Source organism: Aspergillus terreus, genomic scaffold (genome assembly GCF_000149615.1).
Source record: "Aspergillus terreus NIH2624 scaffold_5 genomic scaffold, whole genome shotgun sequence".
NCBI lineage: Eukaryota > Fungi > Ascomycota > Eurotiomycetes > Eurotiales > Aspergillaceae > Aspergillus > Aspergillus terreus.
In genome coordinates, this window is record NT_165928.1 from 1,725,307 (window position 1) to 1,750,633 (window position 25,327).

General features: G+C 52.7%; 10 protein-coding genes across 10 annotated transcripts; 7 read left to right on the plus strand and 3 right to left on the minus strand.

Moving 5' to 3' along the window:
* Positions 1-1,427: 1,427 nt before the first annotated feature.
* Positions 1,428-3,439, plus strand: ATEG_04152 (uncharacterized protein; the record flags this gene model as incomplete). The annotated part of the gene is made up of 7 exons (XM_001213330.1): positions 1,428-1,504; positions 1,645-1,778; positions 1,824-1,947; positions 2,022-2,228; positions 2,452-2,472; positions 2,701-3,068; positions 3,129-3,439. 7 exons carry the CDS (start codon positions 1,428-1,430, stop codon positions 3,437-3,439), a joined length of 1,242 nt encoding a protein of 413 aa, XP_001213330.1.
* Positions 3,440-4,831: 1,392 nt separating this feature from the next.
* ATEG_04153 (uncharacterized protein) lies at positions 4,832-6,435 on the minus strand (the record flags this gene model as incomplete). Its single annotated transcript, XM_001213331.1, has 2 exons — positions 4,832-6,205; positions 6,256-6,435. 2 exons carry the CDS (start codon positions 6,433-6,435, stop codon positions 4,832-4,834), a joined length of 1,554 nt encoding a protein of 517 aa, XP_001213331.1.
* Positions 6,436-7,837: 1,402 nt separating this feature from the next.
* On the plus strand, positions 7,838-8,182 carry ATEG_04154 (YqaE/Pmp3 family membrane protein; the record flags this gene model as incomplete). Its single annotated transcript, XM_001213332.1, has 3 exons — positions 7,838-7,854; positions 7,962-8,096; positions 8,161-8,182. 3 exons carry the CDS (start codon positions 7,838-7,840, stop codon positions 8,180-8,182), a joined length of 174 nt encoding a protein of 57 aa, XP_001213332.1.
* Positions 8,183-11,250: 3,068 nt separating this feature from the next.
* ATEG_04155 (uncharacterized protein) lies at positions 11,251-13,384 on the plus strand (the record flags this gene model as incomplete). The annotated part of the gene is made up of 2 exons (XM_001213333.1): positions 11,251-11,303; positions 11,584-13,384. 2 exons carry the CDS (start codon positions 11,251-11,253, stop codon positions 13,382-13,384), a joined length of 1,854 nt encoding a protein of 617 aa, XP_001213333.1.
* Positions 13,385-15,021: 1,637 nt separating this feature from the next.
* ATEG_04156 (phosphatidyl synthase) lies at positions 15,022-16,425 on the plus strand (the record flags this gene model as incomplete). The annotated part of the gene is made up of 2 exons (XM_001213334.1): positions 15,022-15,389; positions 15,462-16,425. 2 exons carry the CDS (start codon positions 15,022-15,024, stop codon positions 16,423-16,425), a joined length of 1,332 nt encoding a protein of 443 aa, XP_001213334.1.
* Positions 16,426-18,395: 1,970 nt separating this feature from the next.
* On the plus strand, positions 18,396-19,990 carry rex3 (putative RNA exonuclease Rex3; the record flags this gene model as incomplete). Its single annotated transcript, XM_001213335.1, has 2 exons — positions 18,396-19,652; positions 19,721-19,990. The coding sequence occupies 2 exons, from the start codon at positions 18,396-18,398 to the stop codon at positions 19,988-19,990; spliced, it is 1,527 nt and encodes a 508-aa protein (XP_001213335.1).
* A 702-nt stretch (positions 19,991-20,692) lies between these two features.
* Positions 20,693-21,331, minus strand: ATEG_04158 (60S ribosomal protein eL22; the record flags this gene model as incomplete). Its single annotated transcript, XM_001213336.1, has 4 exons — positions 20,693-20,819; positions 20,878-21,074; positions 21,129-21,164; positions 21,314-21,331. The coding sequence occupies 4 exons, from the start codon at positions 21,329-21,331 to the stop codon at positions 20,693-20,695; spliced, it is 378 nt and encodes a 125-aa protein (XP_001213336.1).
* An 808-nt stretch (positions 21,332-22,139) lies between these two features.
* On the plus strand, positions 22,140-22,780 carry ATEG_04159 (DIM1 family thioredoxin-like protein; the record flags this gene model as incomplete). Its single annotated transcript, XM_001213337.1, has 5 exons — positions 22,140-22,220; positions 22,269-22,302; positions 22,350-22,397; positions 22,458-22,700; positions 22,755-22,780. The coding sequence occupies 5 exons, from the start codon at positions 22,140-22,142 to the stop codon at positions 22,778-22,780; spliced, it is 432 nt and encodes a 143-aa protein (XP_001213337.1).
* A 394-nt stretch (positions 22,781-23,174) lies between these two features.
* On the plus strand, positions 23,175-23,969 carry ATEG_04160 (translin; the record flags this gene model as incomplete). The annotated part of the gene is made up of 6 exons (XM_001213338.1): positions 23,175-23,240; positions 23,319-23,355; positions 23,407-23,460; positions 23,515-23,675; positions 23,705-23,807; positions 23,866-23,969. The coding sequence occupies 6 exons, from the start codon at positions 23,175-23,177 to the stop codon at positions 23,967-23,969; spliced, it is 525 nt and encodes a 174-aa protein (XP_001213338.1).
* Positions 23,970-24,386: 417 nt separating this feature from the next.
* Positions 24,387-25,135, minus strand: ATEG_04161 (glutathione peroxidase; the record flags this gene model as incomplete). The annotated part of the gene is made up of 3 exons (XM_001213339.1): positions 24,387-24,409; positions 24,523-25,023; positions 25,093-25,135. 3 exons carry the CDS (start codon positions 25,133-25,135, stop codon positions 24,387-24,389), a joined length of 567 nt encoding a protein of 188 aa, XP_001213339.1.
* Positions 25,136-25,327: the final 192 nt, after the last annotated feature.

A 25,327-nucleotide genomic window follows, 5' to 3' on the forward strand; every position in this document is an offset into this window, starting at 1 on the left:
CCGATTGCCCCGGGTTGATGAATGACATTCCCCCCCTTCGACCGGCTTCTGAGTCCCAAGTCGGAAGAGACAGCACATGTGATAGTTGCGAGCGGCGTCGCCAGTCAGTGAAGTATGTGGAGTTGGATTTATGGCCCATGATATCGATTTCACCCAGCGGGGTGCTTGACGTCCAGACTGTTGGCTGGAAGAGAGTCAGACGGGACAGGGTACATTCAGGGACTGGACGCTTGTCGATGAGATAGTGGAAAAAGTAGGAATAGTAGCTGCGTATCTACAATACGGACTATTGTCAGCTGTAGATTCGAGGTGTGTCCAGTGAGTATGAGAGACATACATGCCACGCAAGAGGGAAGACCTTGAGACTCAGGGCGCATAGAATGATATTGAGGCATGCCCAAAGGAAGTCCAAGATTGGAGTGGCTATCTGATCCATGACGCTATGGGCAGATTTCATTTGGTCAAAATTGAAATAATGATGCTGTTGGTAGCAAAGTAAGAGGACAGATAGATAACTGACTAGATCAACGTATTGGCTCAACTTCGATCGTTGGACTCACCGAGACGACAGGGCGAAGATATACCAATAGTTCATACGTGCTTTCTGCTGAGAGACCCTCGCCAGGGGTGGATGCAGGACCATTGCTTGGTGATGGTACAGACGATCTGGAGGAGGATTACGACAACCGCCTGGAGATCAGAGATCGCTTTCCCGATCTGCTCAGCTGCATCAGTTATTGGCGTGAGATGGTATAGGGGTGGCATATTGTCTAGCACAGTTGCTACATTGTACCATGTTGTCACACCTTCCTGTACACTTATCTCTGAAGATCTGCAAGTGCTTCCATACTCCCATGCTCTACCTGACGCTTGTGGCACGTCGCTCACGCTATCGCCTGATGGGAGCTCTATACGCCTTGATTTTGATACACGTGTCCTACCGGATCCCTCGAAAGCCGTAGCCGCATTATTCGCCAAATTTTGCTGAAGATGCAGTGCTACCTAGTAGAATACAGATCGAGAGTGATGGAATGTCCCGAAGCAGAGTATCGACCCAGCTGAGTGGAATGCTTCGACAGATTTGGCCTCATGCAGAGCCCGGCATGCAAGGTGGAACGCCACAGGGCCGCAATAGATCGTTGCAGCAGGATCAGTATAAACACAAGACACATGTATGATGTCAAATGTCAGGTGTGATGTCTCGGAGGTAATGTACAGTCCCTTCCAGAGGGTGAATCGGGAGGAACGGAACGTTGCGCTACTCGAAGCCCTGTTTGGAGAACAAGCACCAAAACGGAATAGGAGATGTATATCGTATGAGTCTCTCCCTACAATAGGCTTTAGAGCGCTTACTTCAATGCTGATATTGCTCTCGATCCCGTCCCAGGAATCGTTGTCTGCGATAGTTGCAATTAGTTTCCACCGACATGGAGCACCAGGAAAAAGACGAGCGTCTAGTTCCAGCCCACGAGAAATTCACCGAAGAGGCCGCTGCAGAGCGGCCGTATGTCGGTACGTCGCTAGAAATACGGGATGGACATGAAATTGTGTATCCAAGCGGCTGGAGACTGTGTTTCGTCTTGGCTGGGTAATCCTGTCTACAACCTTGAATGATACTGGACTAACATTTGAGAACCAATCTAGAATCTGGATCAGCTTTTACCTTGTCAATCTGGAGGTCACTATCGTCAGCACCTCCTTAATAGCCATGACAGATGAGTTGAAGGGGTTCGACAAGACAGGGTGGATCACCACAGCCTTCTTATCAACCTTCACTGGTACGTTGCGTCTGTCGATATAAGGCTTCCCTAACTGTACGATAGGCTTCATGTCCGTATGGACAAAGGTGGGCGACATTATCGGACGCAAAAAGACCATCCTCGCTGCGGATGTGATGTTCTTGCTGTTTTCACTTGGATGTGGCCTGTCTCAGACAGCCGATCAACTGTAAGTCCTGGTTTTTCGACCATCTCCTTGTCTTGATCCTGTTTCACTAATATGCTGAATCTCCAAATCATAAGAGTCATATGTCGGGCATTCCAAGGCATTGGCGGCGCTGGAGTCTACCCGCTCGGTATTCTTTGCATATATGAGATTGCACCGAAGCCCAAGTTACCCATCTACGGGGGAACATTGGCTATAGCTGTAGCCCTCGCCTCCTTGACAGGTCCGATATTTGGAGGCGCCTTAGCGCAAAACTCGGCTTGGAGATGGGTATTCTACATCAAGTGCGTTCATCAAGGGTACACAAGCTCTACCATGCGCTAGAAGCTCACACAACCAGTCTCCCACCTGGGTTCCTGGCAGTCTCGATGCTGTTTCTCGCAATGCCGCCGAATTATGGCTCAATCGCCCCCAAACCACTGTCATATCTCAAGCCAAGCATGTGGCTTTTCCGCCAACTCGATATTGTTGGGACTCTCTTGCTGCTCACAGGTGCAATCCTGTTAGTAGCAGTGTTGAACGAGGCAGGTCAGCAGTTTTCGTGGTCTTCAGGGACCACGATAGGCCTACTCGTAGTGTGCGGGTTGGCGTGGATAGCATTCTTTATATGGGAATGGGTTATTTCAGAGAAGATTGCCGACTTTGAACAGATATTCCCCAGGCGAGCCCTATACAACAGAGCCTGGATTGGCATGCTCATGTGAGTAGAGTCCTCGTTGCACAATCTGCTTCGACGAATGCTGACCTGAAGGGCAGAGCCACGTTTGTTAGCGGCTGTCCGTGGAACGTGGTCGTCGTGTATCTCACGCAGCGACTCCAGATACTTACGAAAGCGTCGCCGCTAATGGCCGGCGTCCGACTTATCCCCTACTCTGCGGTTTCGACCATATTTACGAGCGCTGCAAACCTAGCCAGTCTAAAAGGCCGTATACCGTTCGTTTACTTTGCGCTGGCTGGCTCCATACTCCACATAGTCGGGATGGTCTTGCTGTCCTGTCTGCCTGAGACAAACGAATTCCCTGCTGCTGGGTACGCATATGAAGTCATTGCGGGGGCCGGGATAGGCACTACAATCGGTATCTTGATTTTGGCCGTCCCATATGTCGTCGAGACTAGGGATCTCGGTACGCTCGCCCATGTCACTTGCCACGTCCTTGCGTCGCTAACATTTCGGTGTGCTGCAGCAATTGCCACAGGGGCCATGAACCAAGGCCGCTTCCTGGGAGGTGCTATTGGCTTATCGATTGCGTCCAACATCCTGTCTGACAAGTTACATGCGAAGCTGGATGGGAAGATGCCTTCGGAAGAGCTGGACCGTCTACTGGAGGCAGTCAGCGTCATCCCTACTCTTCCGACGAACCTCCGGGCTTTGGTCGAAAAGGCTTTCGCGGAGGGTTATACCATGCAGTTCCGGGTTATGATTGCGTTTACGGCTGTACAAGTTCCGGCCTCGCTGCTTTTGCTCCGGCGGCGGCGCCAGTACGTGGTGGAGTAGGCTTGTTGCTGATACAGATTTATTGTGAGTTGGGTACGTATGGCTAAGTATACAACTAAAGTGGTGGATATTGAGTGGTATTCTACGCGCTGTGCTGTATTAAGAATGTTCAAGGTTGTTTCTATAGTATTAGGTTCTCTCCTCCTTCAATCTACTAGTTATTTTCTGTAAAGCGTCGATTTAATTACAAGTATAGTTAGCACCTTGTTGCCCTAACAGTTGCGGGATTATTAATTTGTCATAGAGGAGACCATGGGGAAGACCTCACACACGCGGTCCATTTGGTATGGAGGATCCTTACCAATCCCTGAGATGAAAAGCCAGAGAGTATGACAAATTGGCTCAAATAGATGAACAGATCTCCCAATCACTAATGCAGAAGTTCAATCATCCGCCTGTCAAGCAAGGCTTCCTGAATGGCCTCCCAAGCGTACCTTACTTGTCAGACGATATGCTTCAGTTCCATGATTCTACCAATGACCCAGTTTGTGCCTTACGTTCCTCTTGTTGGAGTGCCTCACTGCGTAGAACTATATGAAAGTCCATAACCAATCAGTACCTATCCACTATCCAGATACTGTAGACAAGTAACTTTCTTCCATATCATCCTACCCATTTCTTTCTTGCTTTGGGGTAACACAAATGATCCCTTGTATCAAAGAACGCGCATGGCCCTGATTCAGGAAATCCTGAAGAACTGTTACGGACTGACCTGCACTCCCTCGCAGCGTCCCGTCTACCAGAATGGAAGCCCGATACCTTCCAATCAATATCCGTATACAGCCGCTTGAATCATGTTCGTCATCCCTTGCGCAGCCGCCGCGCGCGCCGGCTGGGAGGATGGGCTGGGAACGCACCAAAATTCCCTACGGATGACGTCTTGAGTCTGCTACAACACCAATTCGTCGGTTTATACCAGTCTTACACCGTAGATAATCGGTTCTGCTTTTGGGCGGTTGCATGCGGTTGTTCCAGTCGATTGGTTCTCGACACTCACGATTATCATCTTCATAGCACCTCGACACCGATTCATGCGCCTTCTATCTAGGAGGCAGATGAATCTCATGTCGGCCTTTACATCGCCATGTCGCCGAAGCATGCTGCTGTTCCCCGAGAGCACATGGCTGCAAGACTAGCGACACGTCCAGTTATCTCACGGCAGACTAAAGCTAGGGATCTCCTCATGCGGCCCCGAAGACCGAACTACGCACCCTGCAGCGGGGACCACTCGGCGTTTACAACTGCATGACTGAGAGCTGCTGGGTTTCGTCGAGCCTGGCAGCCTCGCCCACGTGAATCTTTCGAAGCTCTGCATCTTACGGGATTTGCTCGTATAGTATACAGATGGATATTCTGACTATCTCTAATTGAAGGGTATAATACACATCGGATTTATTCAATGACCAACTCGACTCGAGCACCCGGGATGTCGATCTTAGTACTTGATTCCACCGTCGTGGACTCGCGAGAGGCTGACACCGGTTGGAGATAGGCGATGGCTTTCTCAGATAGAGCGCCGAAGGTGTTGGGTATCACTGTCAGATCTTTCTGACCAGAGGTGGTGATTGCTGGCATTGGAGATTCAGCGTCCAATACGACGCCGAAGTGGCATGCAATAGCATCTTGAGAGCCTGAGGACGCCGATGCGGCGGACCGGATCTCACACGGATCGATGGACACAAAGAACTGAACGTAGTCACCTTCTCTAGCAACTTGATCAAGAGAGGAGAGCTCGTTTATTCCCATATTCTGCTCATACTGTGGAAGCCGACCATGCTCACTTCTACTCTGAATAGGAGAAAAGAGGCTGTCAAGGAGGACGCTACTCTCTGTTGGTTCGAGAAAGCAGATCTCAGGGTCCAGGGATAGCAAGCCCTGCTTCTTACCCCAACCACCCCCACCACTCATGACACGGTGAAGTTTACCGCCGGCCTGGATTCGCTGGAGGAGACTGTTTTCGCCAGCTTCTGAAGAAGCGCACTGCCCGGGAGTCTCCACTAAGGCCCAAACAGATACCCTTCGATCTTCAATATTATTCTCCTCGATATAACGAGGAAGCTCTTTCTCCAGCTCTGTCGAGGCCGGCATGGAGGCTGTTGATGTAGAGTCGGTGTGTTTTGCCAATTGGCGAAGAATGTTGCCCATGCTGGATATAACTCTTCTCCGCTGGCTGACAGGAGATAAGGGGAGCTGAAGCCTGTTGTGCACAGTGCTAGTACTAGGAGCGACTATGCAGCGGGACAGGTCGACTGACTGGTCGAGGGTGTATCTGGAAGACGAAGAATCATAGACCCAACGGGACCCCACGAGGGTGTTCTCCTTTCCGTTGACGAAGATGGTGTTCGCAAGCCGCAGTCCGATCTCGTGGATGTGCTGAGGGGCATCTTTGCGGGACAGACCGTCCTGAAACGAAAACACGAGGGCGGACTCTTCGGTCTCCATGCTTCGCACACGACGAGGCGGTGAGGCCTTCCCTTGTATATCCTCTGCTCTGACAACCATCAATGACAACCCTTCAGACTCTGTCGTATCTTCATCACATGATTGCGCACGGATGTCGGGCAGTCTATCGACGATGGCTACAATGGCGTGGACGGGTTGCGGAGAAGCACGCTGCGTAAGTCGATTTACGCAGTCTTCGAGGAACGGGGAGCCTGTGTCAATCCATTGCGCAAAGCTCGGTGTGACAAGTAAGACAGGGACATGTGCTGATTCTGCAAGTGATTGCGACGGGGAGGGCAGGCTCGAAAGTACATCATCTGGAGTCTCATAGGCCATTAGCTCTTCTGTCGCCGCGGTCAACGCAGAATACGTACAATCGCATGTGGAGTGCCCGTCACCCAGGTACAAGCAAAGAGGGGGTTATTGTGGGACGCATTTTGTTTCGTCCCAAGATGTCTCCGTGACAGTATCGGGCTCAGTGTAGGTTTTCGAAGGGAGGTACATCCGAGCGGTTGCAGAAGTGCCCGAGGCTTAATAGCCTGGCGCACGGCCATTGAGCGCGGGACGAGCCCGAATTTCATCGACATGGACGCATGAGTGAGCATGAACTCTGCGTAGTAAGAGTCTATGGGCGAGTCCGTCGCTCTCGGGGCTGCGTGATGGTGCGGTGATGCGGGAGCGCGACATGCGGAAGGTGAAGCGGCCAAATGATTTTTGATGTCAGCGCCAAGACCAGCGTTGTAGGGAGGTAGGGTCTACTCCGGACTAGCTATGTAACAACCCATCTTCACCACGCGGGGTCCTAGAAATACTAGGTGGAGACAACCGCCAAAGAAGACTCTACGGCGTAGTTGATTCCACTTGGTTGAATACAAAGAATATGTTCTAAGAACAGTTGCGTGGTGGCCCACCTAGGCATCAAGCTTTCTCTGGTATGAGCCGTCTTGCTCAGGGGAATCTATTCTGTGGCGTTTCTCGTCTTGTTAAGCGGGCAATTGTACCAATCGTAAGCTCTAGTATGACCAACTGAATCCATATCAGGTGGTGACCCTGTTACGCTCTACAACGGCAGTATGACGTATTGTCCAGGAGCACGGAGATCAACTCCACGGAATCTAACCCCGACCCATCCTGGCCGAGAGAACGTGCCGGTCTTCGTGGGGAACACGCGAGAATGATATCAGTCTGGACAAAGAATCCAGGCCTGGACAAGTGGAGGTCAACAGGCGGGCTCGATGGCGGGTATTGGCGAGCAAGGCCGTAGGGCTGGAAGGACCCCACCATATAATAGGTAGTAAGTAAGGTATAGGTATGGACTTGCGGCCTTCAAGAGTGAAAGGGGCTATGAGACTATATAATTAGAAACCAAATAGGGCTGTACACCAGACTCGAGTAGTGTGTCGAATGCCAAGCCCAGCTTTGTCAGGCAACAAGATAAAAATTGGTGACCTTACTCTGTACAGAGAAGCCTACATAGGTAGCCAAGCGCTCATTGTGTGATACCAGCCACCAACCATTTCTTTGTACAGTAGTTGTGCTCGGAGAACAACCGACATAACGATAGTCCATGATAGTAGTCTGTACTTTGACAAATGATCTAGGCAGCGGAAATCCAGTGTTCATCAGGGCTTGGCTGCTCCAATAAGGACTGGGCGGTGATGGTATGAGCCACAGCGGGCGGTGGCTGGATGACGTAGCGCTCATCATCCCTCTGTAAGGTCGACAAAAGAGGGTCCTGCACATCAGGGACATTCTTATTAAAGGCTGCTGTCCTTCCCGCCTCCTGACGTCGTCGTCTTCCCCCCGTCCCAACTGTCTGTTCATCAACGACTTTTTCACTCCATCCCTTCCACTCCCCACCCCCTGTGTTCCATTCCCCGGGTTTTCGTGAATTCTCCCTCGACTCCATCTCCATTCTATCTTTTTATAAGTCCCTGACGACTTCTCTCGACCACAATGCCTTTCACTGCTTCGTAAGTCACCTTACCTGCCACTCGCCCGGTCGCTGTCTTCTTCACGCAACCAATAAAGAAAAGGAAAGGGAAAAGACGAAGAAAAATCAAACTAACATCGCATCCAGGGACATCTGCAAGATCTTCTTCGCCTTCATCCTTCCTCCTCTTGGTGTCTTCCTCGAGCGAGGATGCGGTGCTGATCTTCTGATCAACATCTGTTTGACCATCCTGGGTTGGATTCCTGGTATCATTCATGCTCTGTATGTTTGCTCCCCTCGTCCAGATTGCGTCTGCCCAGAACCCGAGCTAATCCACCCTCAACAGGTACATTATTTTCAAGTACTAGACCATTATACACCGTCCAATCTCGCTAGTCTCGGTCGATCTTCGCTGCATCCCGCAAGATGCATTTGTTTCCCAACGAGCGATCCGGTTGGAAAGCGAATGGGCGACCATGATGCCGTCAGCGTGATTCCGCGGCGGTCCGGCCGAGACTAGTGCTCGAATTGATGCAACCCCGCCGCTACTGCGCCTTTGTTGCCATAATGATGAAAGCGCATCCGGCCTGCATGCACCTGGCGGAATGGGGTGTTTTTCTTGAGTGGAATCTTTATTGCGATTGAACTGTTTTGTCTTTATATGCGATCGGCTATTTTGCTTCTCTCCGGATGATACCAGCTCATTTGTGATACTGGGTACCTTTTTTTACTTGGTTTGTTGTCAGTGGTTAACTTAATGATTGATGGCAATGACATTAATTTCGATCTCTGCGTTGATTTGACCTAATTCTTCTGACCATCCCCCTGTATAAAATATGTCACACGGGAGCTCTGTATTGCCCCATACAAGTGACCTGCATAGCTGGAAGCCTCCATGCAAACTAGTGCAAACGGTGGAACTACCAAAAGCTACAAGATAGCTCCCCCGTTAAGGCAAGTCATTAATATTGCCCCTGGCATCGATGCAGTGCATTGTAGTACTAATAACTTTTCTTATCATACCTACTATTCAGATTGTCAGGAACCAGTCTCCCTTTACATTAGACGCTCCCCACTCGCTTAAGAGCTAATGCCAGATGCCAATTCTAGGATCCTCGGTGGCATCTTTTGCCTGGAGGATAAAAGCCCTGATTAGATGAATAGCGACATTGCTAGTTAAATAAGTAGATAAAAGCGAAGTTCTTTGTATGTTCCCACCCCTAGTAACTTCGGCTACAAGCAGACGCTATCCATATCTTGCCCTTCTCCTGCCTACTCGTACAGTGACCGATCCTCTTCCTCACATTAATCGACGTCAGACCGTCTTAGTTTTCTTAAGAGTACCAAGCTGAACCGTTAAGGTACCACTCAAGTGGATACTCCCGAATTAATAAAGTATCTAATTAAGTAGAAGGTGACCCCTAATAATCGGTTTCTGGCAAAAGACACCGAACACGATATAGGAATTTATGATAGTGATACTAGATGGTAGATTAAGTTGCTTCAAAAATTGCGTTGAGGCGAAAATTTGCACGTTGAGGTGAAGCAGACCAATCCACTCAAGTTGTGAATGCTCTCACGTTTAGGTAAAAGATCGTTGCGTGGGGACGTACCGGCCAACTTTTCTGGGATTGTCCAGTATGTCTGGCATGCAGTAGAGCTCTATAGCCTTCTTAGGTCGCATGAAACCCAATAGGGCCAGACATCTAGACCAAGGCTAATAGAGAACAACCAGTTCAGCGGATTTTGGTCTGGGTGACTATTGGGGGCTAAATCGGGCTAAAAGGATAGTCCTCCTCGTCAGTTCGGTCTGTATAATCACACAACGCAATTCCTTAAGCATCCTTATCTCGACCGAATTCTCATTCGCAATCCAACAACCAAAATGCAGCTCACCAAGTTCCTCCTTGCCCTAGTGACTACCTCGGCTGTTGCCCTGGCTCTCCCCCAGTCGAACACTTGCGACAGTGCTATTGACTGCGGTTTATGATAGGCAGGTTTCCTATGATAGTGTTTTATCCTAAGTATTTCTCTGCTAGTCTTGTAATGGCTCCTCGTGCAAGATCGGCCTTATTAACTAGTGAATATATTTCTTATTTCTGACTTGATATATGTATTATGCTGACGGGTTCTCTAGCGATTGAGGACATGGTACCAGCGTAAGATAACTGCCTTACTTCTAGGATACCTCCCGTGGAAGCTAGATATTAATCTCGTTGGCAGTGTCTCGCGAGCCATGGTGGTGGAGACGGCAAGAAGTGCTCTGGTGGGTACGATGGAGGTGCTACCTGCCCTGGCAAGGCGTGATTTATACACTGCGTGTGGTTGATAACATTGACTGATAGGTATGATGAGATATTGTGATCTTGTCTAGTTGATTCGTTGTGTTTTGGCTGATTGATCATTGCTTCACTGCTGTTTTCAGCCTGACTGTTCATGGACACGAAGGCATTCCATTCATTAAGTATAAATTTTGCCAGAGAAGACAACTAGTAGATCACGTAAGCAAATAAGGGCTGAATTCAAGCTCACTGAGCTTTCAACACAATAATAATAACTTGATATCATTCCCAATAGATCAGATGTGAGGAGATCGATAAGATAAAAATCTTGGCAAGCTGTTCGCGGACCTTCCCCTGTTCGGAGTAGAGACACCCAAAGTTGTTGACTGTGTCGAGGGTGGATATGTAGTCAGAAACCAGTGCCTTCTCGTAGCCTGCAAGTGCTCGTTGATACATCACCTCGGAGCGCGCGTCTTTCAGTACCATACGATATGCTGCTACCTTAAGATCCAAGGCGGTAGATATTCGGTTAAGCGCATTCTTGGACTACCTTTGAGGGGACAAGAAAGAAAGAATCCTCAAGGGGTGACACCACTTTCGCAAATTGTACTGCTCGATCGGGTTGTAAGGCAGGGCGCGGCGTCCAGCCCTCTCGCTGGACCCTTCAAGCGCTTAACCCGACCACGATATTGGGGGAGTTCCGTCAGCTGACCTGGTAGGATTGGGCGTCCTCTTCATCTTGCATTTCTTCAGCGCCAACCGGGCGCCTATCTGGTCCCTTTCCCCAACCACAACGATCTGCTCACTGCCGGTCCTTCATCCTGTCCCCTACGTGTCCTCGCGTGAAGAATGGCTTCCTGTTTCATCTGGGCGCCTATAGGGCCTGCTTCCCCAAGAATCCTGTCTCAGATTGGCGCCGTTTCAAGTGTACGGCCAGTGAGCGACCTGTCAACAAATGACATCAGACTCAGTTTGGCGCCCTCTTCGACAAGATGAGCTTGTTCGCCATGGCTCTTATGTGCAGCCCCTTTTCTCACGTTCTTCGTAGACTCGACAGACTTGTCTTTCACCTTAACAGCCCAAGACCTTGAACGCCAAATCCAATGCAAATATCTTGGTCCATTGCCTTGTCAGGGTCCTTAGGATGATCATACATGCGTGCCTATGTCTTCAAGAGTATTCAGTTGGCTGCAGTCGTGATATCGAGGTGAGTTACGGGAACCACGTCCACACGCTTTACTGACACAACATTCAAGAGGTGGCAGAAGTATGATATTGTCGGCCTCTCGATGGTTATGCCTCGCAGTTCTGTCCCCGGTCACCTCGTGTCTGGCCGTCACCTCCAATGAGGCGCAGCCTACAATGTCTCCTGCATCTACGTTCGACTCGGTACCGCGCTGTGCGTCGGATTGCATCCGAAAGTTCGTCAGGACCGAATACCCAAAGAATGCATGCTCGAATGGGCAGGATTTTTCATGCTTGTGCAGGACACGCGCCAAAAATGGCTTTACCCTCGGCGAAGCAGCCTTGCAATGTAGCTTCTCAACGTGCTCCATGGCCGAAGCAGTGGCGTCAAATTCCTACGGTATCTGTGATGCGGTGTCTGGAGCTGCACGAGGAACCCATAGCACGATAACTGCTACCGTCGTGGCTGTAACGAGAACAACGACAACCATGCCGCCTGTGACTACGGCGCCCAGTTCCACGATGTCAAATTCAACACGCTCGAGTAAGGGTGAGCACACTTCTGTAAGGCTTACGAGCTTTCAGAGCCCATTGACGGTGACCACCGCCACGCAAGATCCGTCTAGCACGACGAGCGCAGACGCAACACCCCCTCAAGGCACATCATCTGGGAGTCGTCTGAACGCTGGCGCAGTGATAGGGGTCTCGGTTGCTTCGGGAGTCTCGGGATTTTTCATCCTCGGGGTCATCATATTCTTCTGCTGTAGGAAGATGCGACGAAACAAGGAGCGCAGTTCGTTCTTCGAAATCGGGGGTCTGATGTCGGAACCCTCCAATTTTACTCTTCCGACACGACCAACCCCAAGCCCTGAACCCCCGTCTCATGCGGTTAGGGAAATATCGAGGCCCCTGCCACCTTTGCAACGCCCAGCTCCACACCCGACTCTCACCGTCACCAGTCCCGAACATGACTACGATGAAGACCGTCGTGGATATGGCACCCTGGGCAAGACCGCATTTGCCTACTCGTCTACTTCTGACCTGAATGCTTCACCAACTCAGTCATCGCCGCGGACCGTCTCGGATCTGTTGCCAGACAAGCCGGGCCTGTATCCAGAACCGCTACGCTGGAGCCAGCATAAGTCACCCCGACCAAACAGTGGTGAAACACTTTTTGAAGAAGACGCTGCAAGGCCGAGGAGTATCCTGGGTGCTCCCAATCGACCGCAGAACTTTTCGGTGCCAGACCGGCAGTGGAGTCGACCTGCGGTAGTCGGCCTCCCCGTCAATCCACGGGCAATGATGCATGGATTTCGAGGGCCAGGCAATGGAGCACTACCACAGGGACACGATTATCGAAGGAAGCCCGTGTTTGCTAATGCGGGCGAGAAACTACAGCATCCTCGACAGGCTGACGTGTGCCAACCGACATATGGGTATCCTGACCGGCCATATGACTACATCGGAGACTACTGGGACAACACCGGCGGATACTCTGATCATTCGGCACCATCGTCGTCTCAAAGTGCAGCGCGCCGCTCGTTCCATGCCCCGGTCGACTACGTGGAAGATCACTTCGAAACCATCAATATAAACGATCACTCTGAACCGCGCCGAACATCGCGTCACTCGGGGAGTTTCAAGCCGCTCCCTCCTGTACGAGAAGTGCGGACACCGGTGAACAATGCAGCGCAAAGAGCAGACTATTTCGACGAGAACGCGCCTGTCCAATACCCCCGAACGCCGCTTCCTGGGGCCGTCAGTTCCAATCGCGAAATCATCTCCCGGCCGCGAATTGTCCGACAGGATGACATCAAGAGAGTTCACATCCGGCGAGGGAAGCCGCAGTCCAAGGCTTCCGCGGTGCCTTATTCACCGGAGGACTACTGGCTAGGACGCGATGGCGGGTCGCCGTCCAGACTGCGGCCATACGATCAACATCGGATGTCCGGTGGGTACAGACAGCCACCGTATAAGCTGGGCCGCGTGCCGCCGAAGAAGTCATCTCCGCTGGACAGCGACCCCAGGCGGGCAAGAGGGGCGCGAGGTGATTTTCCTGGATTTCCTGGAGAAAGAAAGAGTGACGGTACCCAGGGCTGGTGACCCTAATCACACGCGGTGAATAATCAGCATCGACCATCAGCAGGACATATGGTTGGTTCCGTGCAGAATGTGTCGTTCGAGGCTTCGGTCGTTCCCCCTTCTCTGTACATGATTTCTATGAAACAAGGCACTGCCGAACCTTGTATGTATTTTCCAATAGCTCTGCTTCGCTACCGCACGCGGCGACGGCGGTTGGCCTTTGTAATATAATTGGTTCCTTTTTGGTTTTCTGGATGGACAGACCCCTCGCCACCCGCGAGAACAATAGCGACTGACAAGGTTTTGGGACCGGGCCACCACGTCGGGTTGCAGCGGGTCGCATCCTCACAGCCGCCTCAGCGGCCGTTCACATGTAGCAAGTATGAGAAGAGTCAGAGTGGTTGACGGGTGTGGCTGTCTGGGTCCTGTAACATGGCGTAATTTGGCATTTCCGGGTTGGATGCACGGGCGTCTCGATGTGGTAAGGTAGGGGGGCGCTGCGAGAAGAAACCCAATGAGGGGGAGCAGTGTTCAGCCTCGGGCGACCAGGTTCGGACACCGCAAGGGCGCTTTATAGGCTGTTAGGAGCAGAGAGAGTGGTTCCTGGAGACGGCGAGACGGACGAGTTGGTTTGTCACTGCGGCGGTCGCGAGAGATATTCCCGAGAGGAGGCGCCACGATGACGTCAGAAGAGGAGGGATGGGCGCTGAATCATGCATGCAAAGACCGTGGATCTCGAGATCCTATTATTAATATGACAATAAAAATAAAACGGAGAAATGAATATGAAATGAGAATAAGCGGACTTAATAATGAGTTACATGGGTTACGGAGGACAATATTCCTGCCGAGGTGATAGATGGTGGCTGATGTCAACCTCCCTTCCCTTCCTTAGTTACTCCGTAGTTACTCCATAGACCACTCCTGATATCAATCTCTCTCGAGTGACGTTCCCTCCCTCCACTTCCACTCTCTCCCGCACGTCACCTCCTGCATGTCACATCTCGCCTTTTGGCCGGACGCCCTGACCGTGGTTGAGGACGAATCAGCATCGCTCTAACCGCTGACGCAGGGCCCTTAGCTAGGTAAGACGTTGATCCTAGTCCTTAACTCCCTAGAGAATACAGAGTACAGATAATACAACACAATGATAAACTTCGGTCGGCGGTGGAGCTCGGCCGGAATGGACGAACAGAATCCATCCTCGACACTGCCGTGTCAACGCTAATGAGGCGTCGGTCGATGACGGAGCCATGGGATGCATCCTCGATGAGCCACAGGCAGCACAGGCGTCCTTGTCTCGTATATTAATGGCTTCAACCGCTCGATGGAGACCCTCTTCTCCACCCCACCCCTCTGCTCATCACCTTCCTTCTGCATCCTATTTCACGCTCCGACTGCCCCATCTGCGACCTGTCTCTGCAAGTCGATGCAATTGACCCTCAGCTTCTAACACCAAGGACCCATTGATCGTCCCGTTCCTGGTTTTCTTCATATATCGCTTGCTGCGTCCAAGGACAACCCATCTGTCAGATCCTTGTGGTGATCCATCAAGTTGCTTGTTTGCGACCCGCTCCTCCACCTTCCTCCGGTTCAGTGTATCCGATCGCCACCGGCCGTTCCACCTCGGTTGATCCCCAACCTCCGAAACAAGAACAATGACGACGACCGATTCCTTCGGTACCCAGAGGGTCCGCCGACTCTCCAGTCTCGAGGCCTCTCGGGCCGACCTGTACGGCGGCCCCAGCGTCGTCGTGCCGCCCAGACACCTCATGGCTTCGACCAACGCTCCTGACATCGCCATTGAAATGGAAATGGCCAAACAGCATCTGGAAGAGGAGATTTCCTCAGAAGACGGTTCGCCTCGCGTTGCGTCGCCCGTATCCAGACCGGTCGTTTCAACCACAGACGAATTCGCCCTCGCGTTTGACATTGACGGTGTGCTGTTGCGCGGAGGCAATGTGATTCCCGAAGCAAAGGACGCATTGAAGTATATCAATGGCGAGAATCCCTATGGTATCAAAATGTAAGTCTTCCGCCACAGTTAGTCTTGACGGGATCGACGCGTGTGCCTGAGCGTTGCTAAGACCTCTACCAGACCGTACATCTTCGTGACCAATGGCGGCGGCAAGACCGAAGAAGAACGTTGTCTGGATCTCAGTCGCCAGCTCGACTTGGACGTCTCTCCGGGTCAATTCATCTGCGGACACACCCCCATGCGGGAAATGGCGGAGCGATACAACACGGTGCTTGTCGTCGGAGGTGTGGGCGAAAAGTGCCGCCAGGTCGCCGAAGGCTACGGTTTCAAGGATGTAGTGACCCCGGGAGACATCATCAAGACCAGACATGACACGACCCCCTTCCGAAGCTTGACCGAAGAGGAGTACAAGAACTCTCGTGTACGCGACTTTAGCAAGATCAACATTGAGGCCATCTTTGTCTTCGCCGACAGCCGCGACTGGGCCGGCGATCAACAGATCATCCTGGACTTGCTGATGTCCAAGAATGGCCGCCTGGACACCCGCTCTGAAACCTTTGACGAGGGCCCTCCGGTCTACTTCTCCCACAACGACGTCGTCTGGTCCACCTCGCACGAACATGTTCGCATCGGTATGGGCGCGCTGCGCGCCTCCCTGGAGGCGCTGTACAAGGCGGTCACTGGAAAGGAACTGTCGACGATTGCGTTTGGCAAGCCTCAGCTGGGCACGTACGAGTTCGCGACCCGGCTGCTGCAGCAGTGGCGCAAGGACACGCACGGAATCAACAAGCCGCCGCGCACCGTGTACTTCGTCGGCGATACGCCCGAGTCGGACATCCGGGGGACAAACGAGTTCAACGAGATCAGCGACGCCCACTGGTACTCCATCCTGGTTAAGACGGGTGTCTACCAGGAGGGCACGATCCCCCGATACCCGCCGAAGAAGGTCTGCAGAGATGTCTTGGACGCGGTCCAGTTTGCGGTGGAGCGCGAGGCGGCCAAGCGAAGCGAGGAGTCTGCCATCGCCGATGATGATGATGTTGATTCAGGGATTGACTCCGAGTCAGCTAACGTACATAGCTGATGATTTGCTAGACACATCCTTGACATATCACATCTTCACATCTTCTGCTTTGGTCATATCATTGTCGTTGATCTGTTTTCTTTCCTCTACGATACACTCCAGACCTTTGTGATGTCGCGTTACGATCTATGTTCATGATTCCCAGATATGATATTGCTATGATTTCTTTGGCGTCTCTAGTCGGGTTTGTCTTCGCCGCGCCAGCGTCATCCACCTGAGGCCTGGTACCGTGGCATCAACATAGTTGTCCTTGAGTCACTTGACTGCATTGCAGCCAGATGACCCCGGGATCTGCATAGATTTACGACAGGAATGTTACTATACAAATGACAATGACATTGCATATGTAAATCTCGTCCAATCCATACTGAATGTAGCATCCCGTAAGAACGGATGACCGAACGACGTCATCCATCTACAGCAACCGAGTCCGTATGAGCATCCTAAGCGACGGCTCAGGAGCGTTGAACACATCACCAATCACGCATTGGGATGTACAGGCCGCTGCCTACTGCCCGGAAGCACCAAACAGGCAACTCCGCCAGATCCATGCATCAACGTTAGAACGCGGGGTTGCTAGCGGCTTCAGTCGGTTGTACTAGTATAGTACCCTCCGCGATCTCTTTCCTCCCCTCCCACAACCGCCGATGGGGCTGCACCCCACACATTGATGATTTACCTCATGCATCAGCAGGCGATGTTCTCTTCCTTGTCTACCTACATGCATACGACCTTCCGAAAGTCCCCTCTACTGACCCACTGACACTCAGAACGGAATGGCCGCAGCACGGCGGAACTAGCCCGCTTCGAAGTCAATCTCGCGCCGAGATATCTAGACTGTCTGCCTATTCAGGCGAAGCGTCATCACAGCGACTAGTCGATTGATTGATTGATCGGTTCTACCCCGTGGGGATCACAGTCTCCACCCCTCAGTCCAATCGATTGACACCGTTCTAGGGCGCATGTCTGGTCCACTCACTTCTTTAGTTACATCGTTGAGATGGCCTCCATCTCTCGATCGAGCCGGTTGCAGCGGTCGTCCCGTCCGCTGGAGCCCATTTGGGGATCCCGGACTACACGTGCGACAGAGTGGAGAGACGGGTACTTTCGGAATCCCTTGAGGGAGCCGTCGTCAGAGCGGGATGTTGTTGGCAGTGGTGGATGCACTGGTGGTGTGTTGAAACGACGGTGTCTCGCTTGGGATGGGGGTGGCTTTCTTGCGTTGATTAATGCGCTATTCTTCTGTTCGTTCTACCTTTGTTTAATTTTAACATGCAGGGAGGTAGTTGGACGATATTTGGACGGGCTCAACGGGTGTGACGTCCTTCTACTAGATTGATGTATAGATGCGGTCCGGCGCAGGTACGCTACTCTTGACCACACTGTGCTCAGGATAGATGGTTACGTATGAGCCTCGTGCTATAGCGCCAGTTCAATTCTCTGATCTATATTGTTAATATCTTCGAACTATTTCTCTCATGTCAGTGCCTCGCATTTCTGCCTTGATGCCTTGCAAAGGTGGCGACAGTTTGCAATGTTTGCACCACGGCCACTGATCATAACTCCGACCACTCATCATCAACCCTCCTGCACCGTATATACCTAGGAATATTCTTATTCTTGTGATTGTTGTCGCCTGCGATGGTTGTCTTCACTATGAAAGGCCCGCAACCTGCTCAGATCTAAATTCGCTGCAGGGCAACATGTCACCGCGCCATGGTCATCGAGCTGACACCAACTGCGATCTCAAAGAACAAGCCAATAAGCATCAGTCGACCGGCGTGTCGTCCAGTCTATTTGGCTACGAATCTGCCATCGCGTCTCACCATCTGAATTGCTCATTCGGGTGATCTCAGCTGATACAGCCCAGTCGCTGCGGAAAGCTACTGCAGACAATGAACCGCATGCCAGTACACTAGCAAGCTTCATTCCGCCATATCTTGTCACCTTGACTACAACCTCCTTTCACTATGTTCACCCCCCTGGGACTCTTCAAGGACATAGCTTGTCCCGAAGGGCAAGGATGCTCTCTGGTGCGATGCATATTTTCTCATCCACCTATCAACCGCTCGTCGGACGACCCCAACAACGGTCAACCTACGCTCACCGCGGGCAAAGAAACCACCTCCATGCCTTCGAGAATCCCCAGGCCACAGGCACCAGAGACGCCCAAACCCTCACCAAGTGCCAAACCATCACTCCCAGTGAAGAGCCAGTCTGCAAGCACGGCTGCTGTATCATCAAGCCCGCCGCCCAAGAGACCCAAGACGACCCCCAGCACACCCTCCACTCTCTCCTCAGCCACAAGAGAGGTATCTCCGCCTCGGCCAAAGTCCGGCCCTCCAGAATCAAGCCGGGGCATCCCAGCAAAACCCGCATCGCAAACTCCACTGAGGAAAGCTCCCCGCGAGAGCCTCAACCCGCGCATGCTGCCAAAAGCGCCCGCAACCCACACCGTGCGGCAGTCCATCCTGAAGAAACTGCACAGCGCGATGTCCGCGCTGAACGAGAAGATTGCGCGGGAAAAAACCAGCGCCGAGACGTCCCTGGTTCTGTCGTCCGACGAGCTGATCACGATGGCCCTGGACGAGGAGGAGAAGGCAGCAAAGGATAACCCGAGCGTGTACGCGAACGTGATCAAACTCCGCATCGTCAAGCTCACGAAGATGAGCAAAGAGGTCTGGGTGGAGGAGGTCAAGGCGCATCTGAACGAGAGATACTACAAGCTTGCGCCCGTCCAGCCTGAGCAGAAGCCCAAGGCGCTCACGACTGGACTGACTGCGCAGGAGGAGATCGCTATCGCGAGAAAGCTGCTCACGCCACTGCAAGGCCTGGAGAACCACGGGTATGTCACCAAGGCGCCGTCCAGCCAAGAGGTCGAAAATGCAAGGAAGGGCGTGGTCGAGTCGAAGGGCTGGGAGAAATGCGATCGATGCGGGGGCCGGTTCCAGGTGTTCCCCGGCCGTCGCGAAGACGGCTCGTTAACCACCGGCGGACAATGCACGCACCATCCTGGAAAAGCTCTGTGGCCGCCGCGCAAACGCACCGACCATGTTACTGGCTCGCGAGAGGCGTACTTTTCGTGCTGCAACGAGCCGGTCGGGACGTCCACGGGCTGCACGAAATCTCCTACGCACGTGTTTAAAGTCTCGGAAGCCAAGCGGCTGGCAACAGTGCTGCAGTTCGAGACGACCCCTGCACAGCCCGGCAAAGGGCCACAGCCGCCGGTATGTTTCGACTGCGAGATGGGATACACGACGCTGGGCCTGGAGCTCATCCGGCTCACGGCGGTCAGCTGGCCCGAAGGCAAGAAGCTGCTGGACGTGCTGGTGCGGCCTATCGGGGAGGTCCTGGACCTGAACTCGCGGTTTTCGGGGGTCTTCCCGGAACACTACACCCAGGCGGTGCCGTATGGGAGCGCAGACGCGCCAGCCCCCTCGCTGGAGGAAGGCGAGGTGCAGTCGACGCCGCTACAGGTTGTGGAGTCTCCGGCGGCGGCGCGCGCGCTGCTCTTCCAGCTGCTGCAGCCGGACACCCCTCTCATCGGCCATGCAATCGACAATGACCTGAACGCCTGTCGCATCATCCACCCCACCGTCATTGATACTGTCATCCTCTACCCGGCTGGGGCGGGACTGCCCAATCGGATGAGTCTGAGGACTCTTGCGAAGAGACACCTCGAGCGGGATATCCAGACTGGAGGGAGTCGGGGCCACGACTCGAAGGAGGATGCGATCGCCGCGGGGGATCTGGTCAGGGTCAAAGTTGCGGAGACCTGGAGAGTTCTCAAAGCGAAGGGATGGTCGTTCCAAGCTGGCGCGCTGGTGCCGCCTCCCGGTGTATCAGAGGACGAGCCTATAGATTGGAAACTGGGCGCGGGAGCGGGCCAGAAGCGCAGCAATTCTACATTGGATTAACTACTCAAGCATGATACCCCAGCTAGCGTATTCACAAATCCTACATATCTTTACGATAGATGACTATGAAGTATCGATTGGGCGATAGATGAACTCAATTCATATCTACCAGTCGTAACGTCATGAGTAGAACAAACACCAAACAGCCCGACGGGCGCAGTCAGATCGGGACATCCTTTTCAGGCATGACCCAACGTCTATCCACACACAGGCCGATTAGATGTCTCCTCGAGCACATCTATACCCTGGGTATAGTCCAAGCCCAGCACTCCCAAGCAAGACCGGATGGTCATTCGGAAACCCCCTATGCGAGCGCTCGGGCCCAGACTATTGAGTCAGATGGGGAGCATTTACTCCTCATCCTCCTCGCCCTCCTCGTTGACGACGTTGTAGAAGCGGAGCTCGTAGACGCCCTTGGAGGTGGAGACAACGCGCAGCCAGTCACGGAGCTGCTGCTTCTTGAGGTACTTCTTGGTCCTGCACATCGTCCAATCAGTACGCTATATGGAAGCAATATTCAGGAACGGGGACGTACAGGTACTTGAGGTAGCGACCAGAGAAGGGAATGTGAGCGACAACCTCGATCTTGCCATCGCCGGCCTGGGAGATGACGACCTTGTCGCCGAGGTTGCCGACACGGCCCTCAACCTTGATGCGGTCGTGGAGGAACTTCTCGAAAGCGGAGAGGTCGAAGATCTTGTCGCTCACGGGCTGAGAAGCGTTGATGACGAACTGGGCTGTGTTAGCACGGAAGCCGATGTAATGCGGCCGGTGCAGGATGCTTACCTTCTTGGTGACCTTCTGGGCCTTGCGACCACGAGCCTATTGACGGTAACATTGCGATTAGCCTACTGTTCCTCAGGTCGAATCCCCAGGGCGCGAGGACCATGTCGAGTCTGTGTTTCAAGACTGGGCATGGAGCCTGCAGGCCCTCTAGGGGGAACAGCAAAGCGGTTGTGGAATCAACGTACAGAAGCAGCGGGGGCCATTGTGACTGATCGGGGGTTTTTGGGAGGGGATAGAGAGAAGAAAGTGGTCGCAAAGAGGTGAGTATCCTGCGCCTTGGAGAGGAAGTTGAGGGATGGAGATGGGAAATCTTCTCGCTAGTGGAGCGCTTCACCCAGTGCGGGCTGCGGTGCGTGTGGCTAGTCCTGTTCTGGCAATGCCTTAGGGCTGGGCCTATCGATTAGGGTCGGCACTGTCACCTGATGGGGGAAGCACGACAGCCAATAGGAGGATGCTTCGCTTGCGTGTTGGGCTCGCTTGTCGAGGCAGACGGCGCTAGCGTATTAGCGTGTGCACGGACCACCAGACCTCAGGTATAAATACTGTCCGCACCCCCCGTTCTTTTAGACTTTTTTTTCTTTTCTTTTCCAGCTCTCTTTGCCTTTTGGCTTAGATCAAGTGTAGTATCTGTTCTTTTCAGTTTAATCTCTGAAAGTGTTCTAAGGAACACAACATTGATTAATCTCATTTTTGGATCTCGTGGCGGGTCCTCTGTGCTTGCGCATGTCCTGCCACACAGTGTCATCGGGCTTACACTACCCCCGATCGACGCGAACTCTTTTTCATCAACTGGTCGGTATATCCGATCGCTTGGGGAAGAAGACTGCCTCTCGATTGTATCTTAGTAGCTTAGTATAAGTACCTCTAGTGAGGACGTCATGGTACCTTGTGCAGTGAGAATCAACGAACTTTCTAGATCCCAATCCGTCTGTATCCACGTGATATCAAACTACTTCAAGTACTTCACCTCTACCATCCCCATCAACCCATCGCCACTCCATTCTCCTCACCATGGGTTCCGTCGTCCTGCCGCATCTGCGCACCGCCTGGCACGTTGACCAGGCTATTCTGTCCGAAGAAGATAGACTAGTGGTATGTCCAAGACACTGACACGAAGGAATCATGTTCTGACGCCTGTAGGTGATTCGCTTCGGCCGCGACCAGGATGTCGACTGTGAGTTCTGCTGTCCACTTGCCCGCGATCAGCGCTGATTTCAACAGGCATGCGTCAAGATGAAGTTCTCTTCAAGATCGCCGAGCGTGTGAAGCGTAAGTCCCCCTTTCGCGCTGGACGTGTCTTCTTCGTGAAGTCCGCTACTGACATCCCAGTCTTTGCCGTGATCTACCTCTGCGACATCGACGAGGTCCCCGAGTTCAACACCATGTACGAACTCTTCGACCCGATGACCATCATGTTCTTCTACCGGAACAAGCACATGATGTGCGATTTCGGCACCGGTAACAACAACAAGTTGAACTGGGTGCTCGAAGACAAGCAGGAGCTCATCGATATTATCGAGACGATCTACAAGGGCGCGAAGAAGGGTCGCGGTCTTGTTGTCAGCCCCAAGGGTGAGTTTTCTTTCTTTGTGGTATTTTGCTGCTGCAGGTGGCTAATGGGTGCAGATTACTCGACTAGATACCGGTACTAGGTTTGGGGGTTGGTGTGCATGAATTATGATTGCTTTTTTCTAGTGTAGTAGCTGGTTTTACGTGTTTAAATCAATGGAAGACTTTCTCTGACAGAATCCTAATTCGTATCAGGCATAGTAGGGCAGTAGCCTTGTGAATGCTGATATATATTGCTAGACGCCGGCCGGTCAGCTTCGTAGTGATGTAAATATCATCAAAAGCGATCTTAATGGGAAGCAAATATATACGAGAGAACTCAATCTCGAATAGACACTTAGATATATTTGTGGCTGTTTTGACAGAAAAGCTTGTCCGGTGTCCTTCATACAGCTGCGATTTCTGACGTAACAGTGTTCCCTACAACCTCACCACACCTTGCACCACCCGCCTAGAACCCATCACACCACCCGCACCATGATCGACCACACCATCTTCGAAGACCTCCAAGCCAAAATCGACGAGGAGGCCGCCGTGCGCGACGTAAGTAAAATATCTGCCGGGTTGCTCGCCAAGCCCGGTCCCGCAAAACGTTGGGCCAAAGATTGACCGCTGTTCTAGGAGCTGCACGACATTGTCCAGACGCTCGCGCGGAAGGGTTTGTGCACTGTGGAACAAGTGTATGTCTATTGCTGATCGCGTAACGCAGGGAGATCCACACAGGCGATTCTCTCGAGAGCGCACTCGACACCTGCGGACCAGTGTATGTGTCTACCCATCCCTCGGGGGTGCCCAGTGCGATTAACATTATCTGCAGTGAAACCCGTCCTCGAGGATGCGACCACGGAGATCATCGCGCAGCGGGACGAAGTCCTCCGCTTGAAGAGCGTGGCCGACAAGCACCCGTTCTACAAGTACAACGGCGTGTGGACGCGCGAGCTGCAGAATCTCGTCAGACCGTCTCCTCACCCACACGTCGTAGGACATGACTGACGAAGGTCCGATAGGTCGCCTCCGTCGAGCTGTGCGCGTGGCTCGGCGGGTTCGAAGAGTACAAGAGCTCCGGCTCTGCGTTCCTCACGATCGAGGAGGTCGGAAAGTTCCTCGACGGTATGGTTTGCTCCAGCAGTCGTGGGTGTGGTTGTGTAGCTGACGTGCGCGCGCGCAGTCCCGGTCAACCTCAAGGAGCAGGATGCGTTCCACCTGACGATTGAGGAGTATCTGCTGGCGCTGATTTCCATGGTGGAAGAATTGGTTTGTCGCCCCGTTTGATTGCGTGTGTTTGATCGGCTCTGACGGTGGTAGTCCCGGCTTGCGGTCAACTCGGTCACCCTGGGAGACTATACGCGGCCGGTGCAGATTGGCAACTTTATCAAGGATTTGTTTGCGGGGTTCCAGCTGCTGAATCTGAAGAATGATATCTTGCGGAAGAGGAGCGATGGGATTAAGTACAGTGTGAGTTTATTCTTGTGATCGTGAGATGATGCAAGGAGAGGCTGATTGCTTGCAGGTCAAGAAGGTCGAGGACGTTGTCTACGATCTCTCCTTGCGGAACTTGATTCCCAAGGGGAGTGCTGCGTCTGCTTGACATGAGATTGTCTGTTGTCATCTGTTGCAGACTAGAGTATGAGTAAGGCTACGCTTGAGTCTACGGATATGACTTGTCATACAAGGAAGGGTATGTTCCAATTAGACATAGTACGCGGCTGAGTCTAGAAAATACAACAAAGCACACATTACAACAAAACTTCAACGCATGGTATCACATATTAAGCCTAGTCACCGAGAGACCAGAGTTAAGCCAGCTTGGCGGGCTCCGACTCACCCTCCTTGGACTGCGCCGAAGCCAGGGTGCCGTTCTTCTTGGCCTTCTCAATCTCCTCCAAGATAGTAGCCTCGAGCGACTCGGGCTTGGTGGTGCTGGCCCAGCGGCCGACGACCTTTCCGTCGGCGGAGACGAGGAACTTCTCAAAGTTCCACTTGACGCGCTTCAGGCCCAGCAGACCGGGCTGCGACTCCTTCAGCCAGGTGAAGACGGGGGCCGCGTTCTCACCGTTCACGTCCAGCTTGCCCAGCACGGGGAACGTGACGCCGTAGTTCAGTTGGCAGAACTCCTGGATCTGGTCGTTGGAGCCGGGGTCCTGGCTGCCGAACTGGTTGCAGGGGAAGCCGAGGATGGTGAAGTCGTCCGGGTGCTTCTGCTTGATGGACTGGTACAGGCTCTCGAGGCCCTTGAACTGCGGCGTGAAGCCGCACTTGGAGGCGGTGTTGACGACGAGGACGACCTTGCCCTTGAGGGAGTTGAGGGGGAAGGGGGAGCCCTTCTCTAGAATCGGGGAAGAGGTCAGTCAGGATGTGTACGGAGTATGCGGTTTGCTGTGAGGGGAATACGCACTGTCGACGGGCTCAAAGTCGTAGAATGTCGTCGCGGAAGACATGGCTCTGGTGTGTGCTGGTAGCGCAGACGGTCGGAGGAAGATGGAGGTATGCGCGCGTCGCAGATGCGAGATGACGGGAGAACAAGATAGACGAGTTCGCGATATGGGAGAAAGAATGGAGGCTGGCGACGGAACGAAAGTCATGCTACTTATATAACGGACCGAGGGACGAGACAGTTAAAGGAGGGGCAC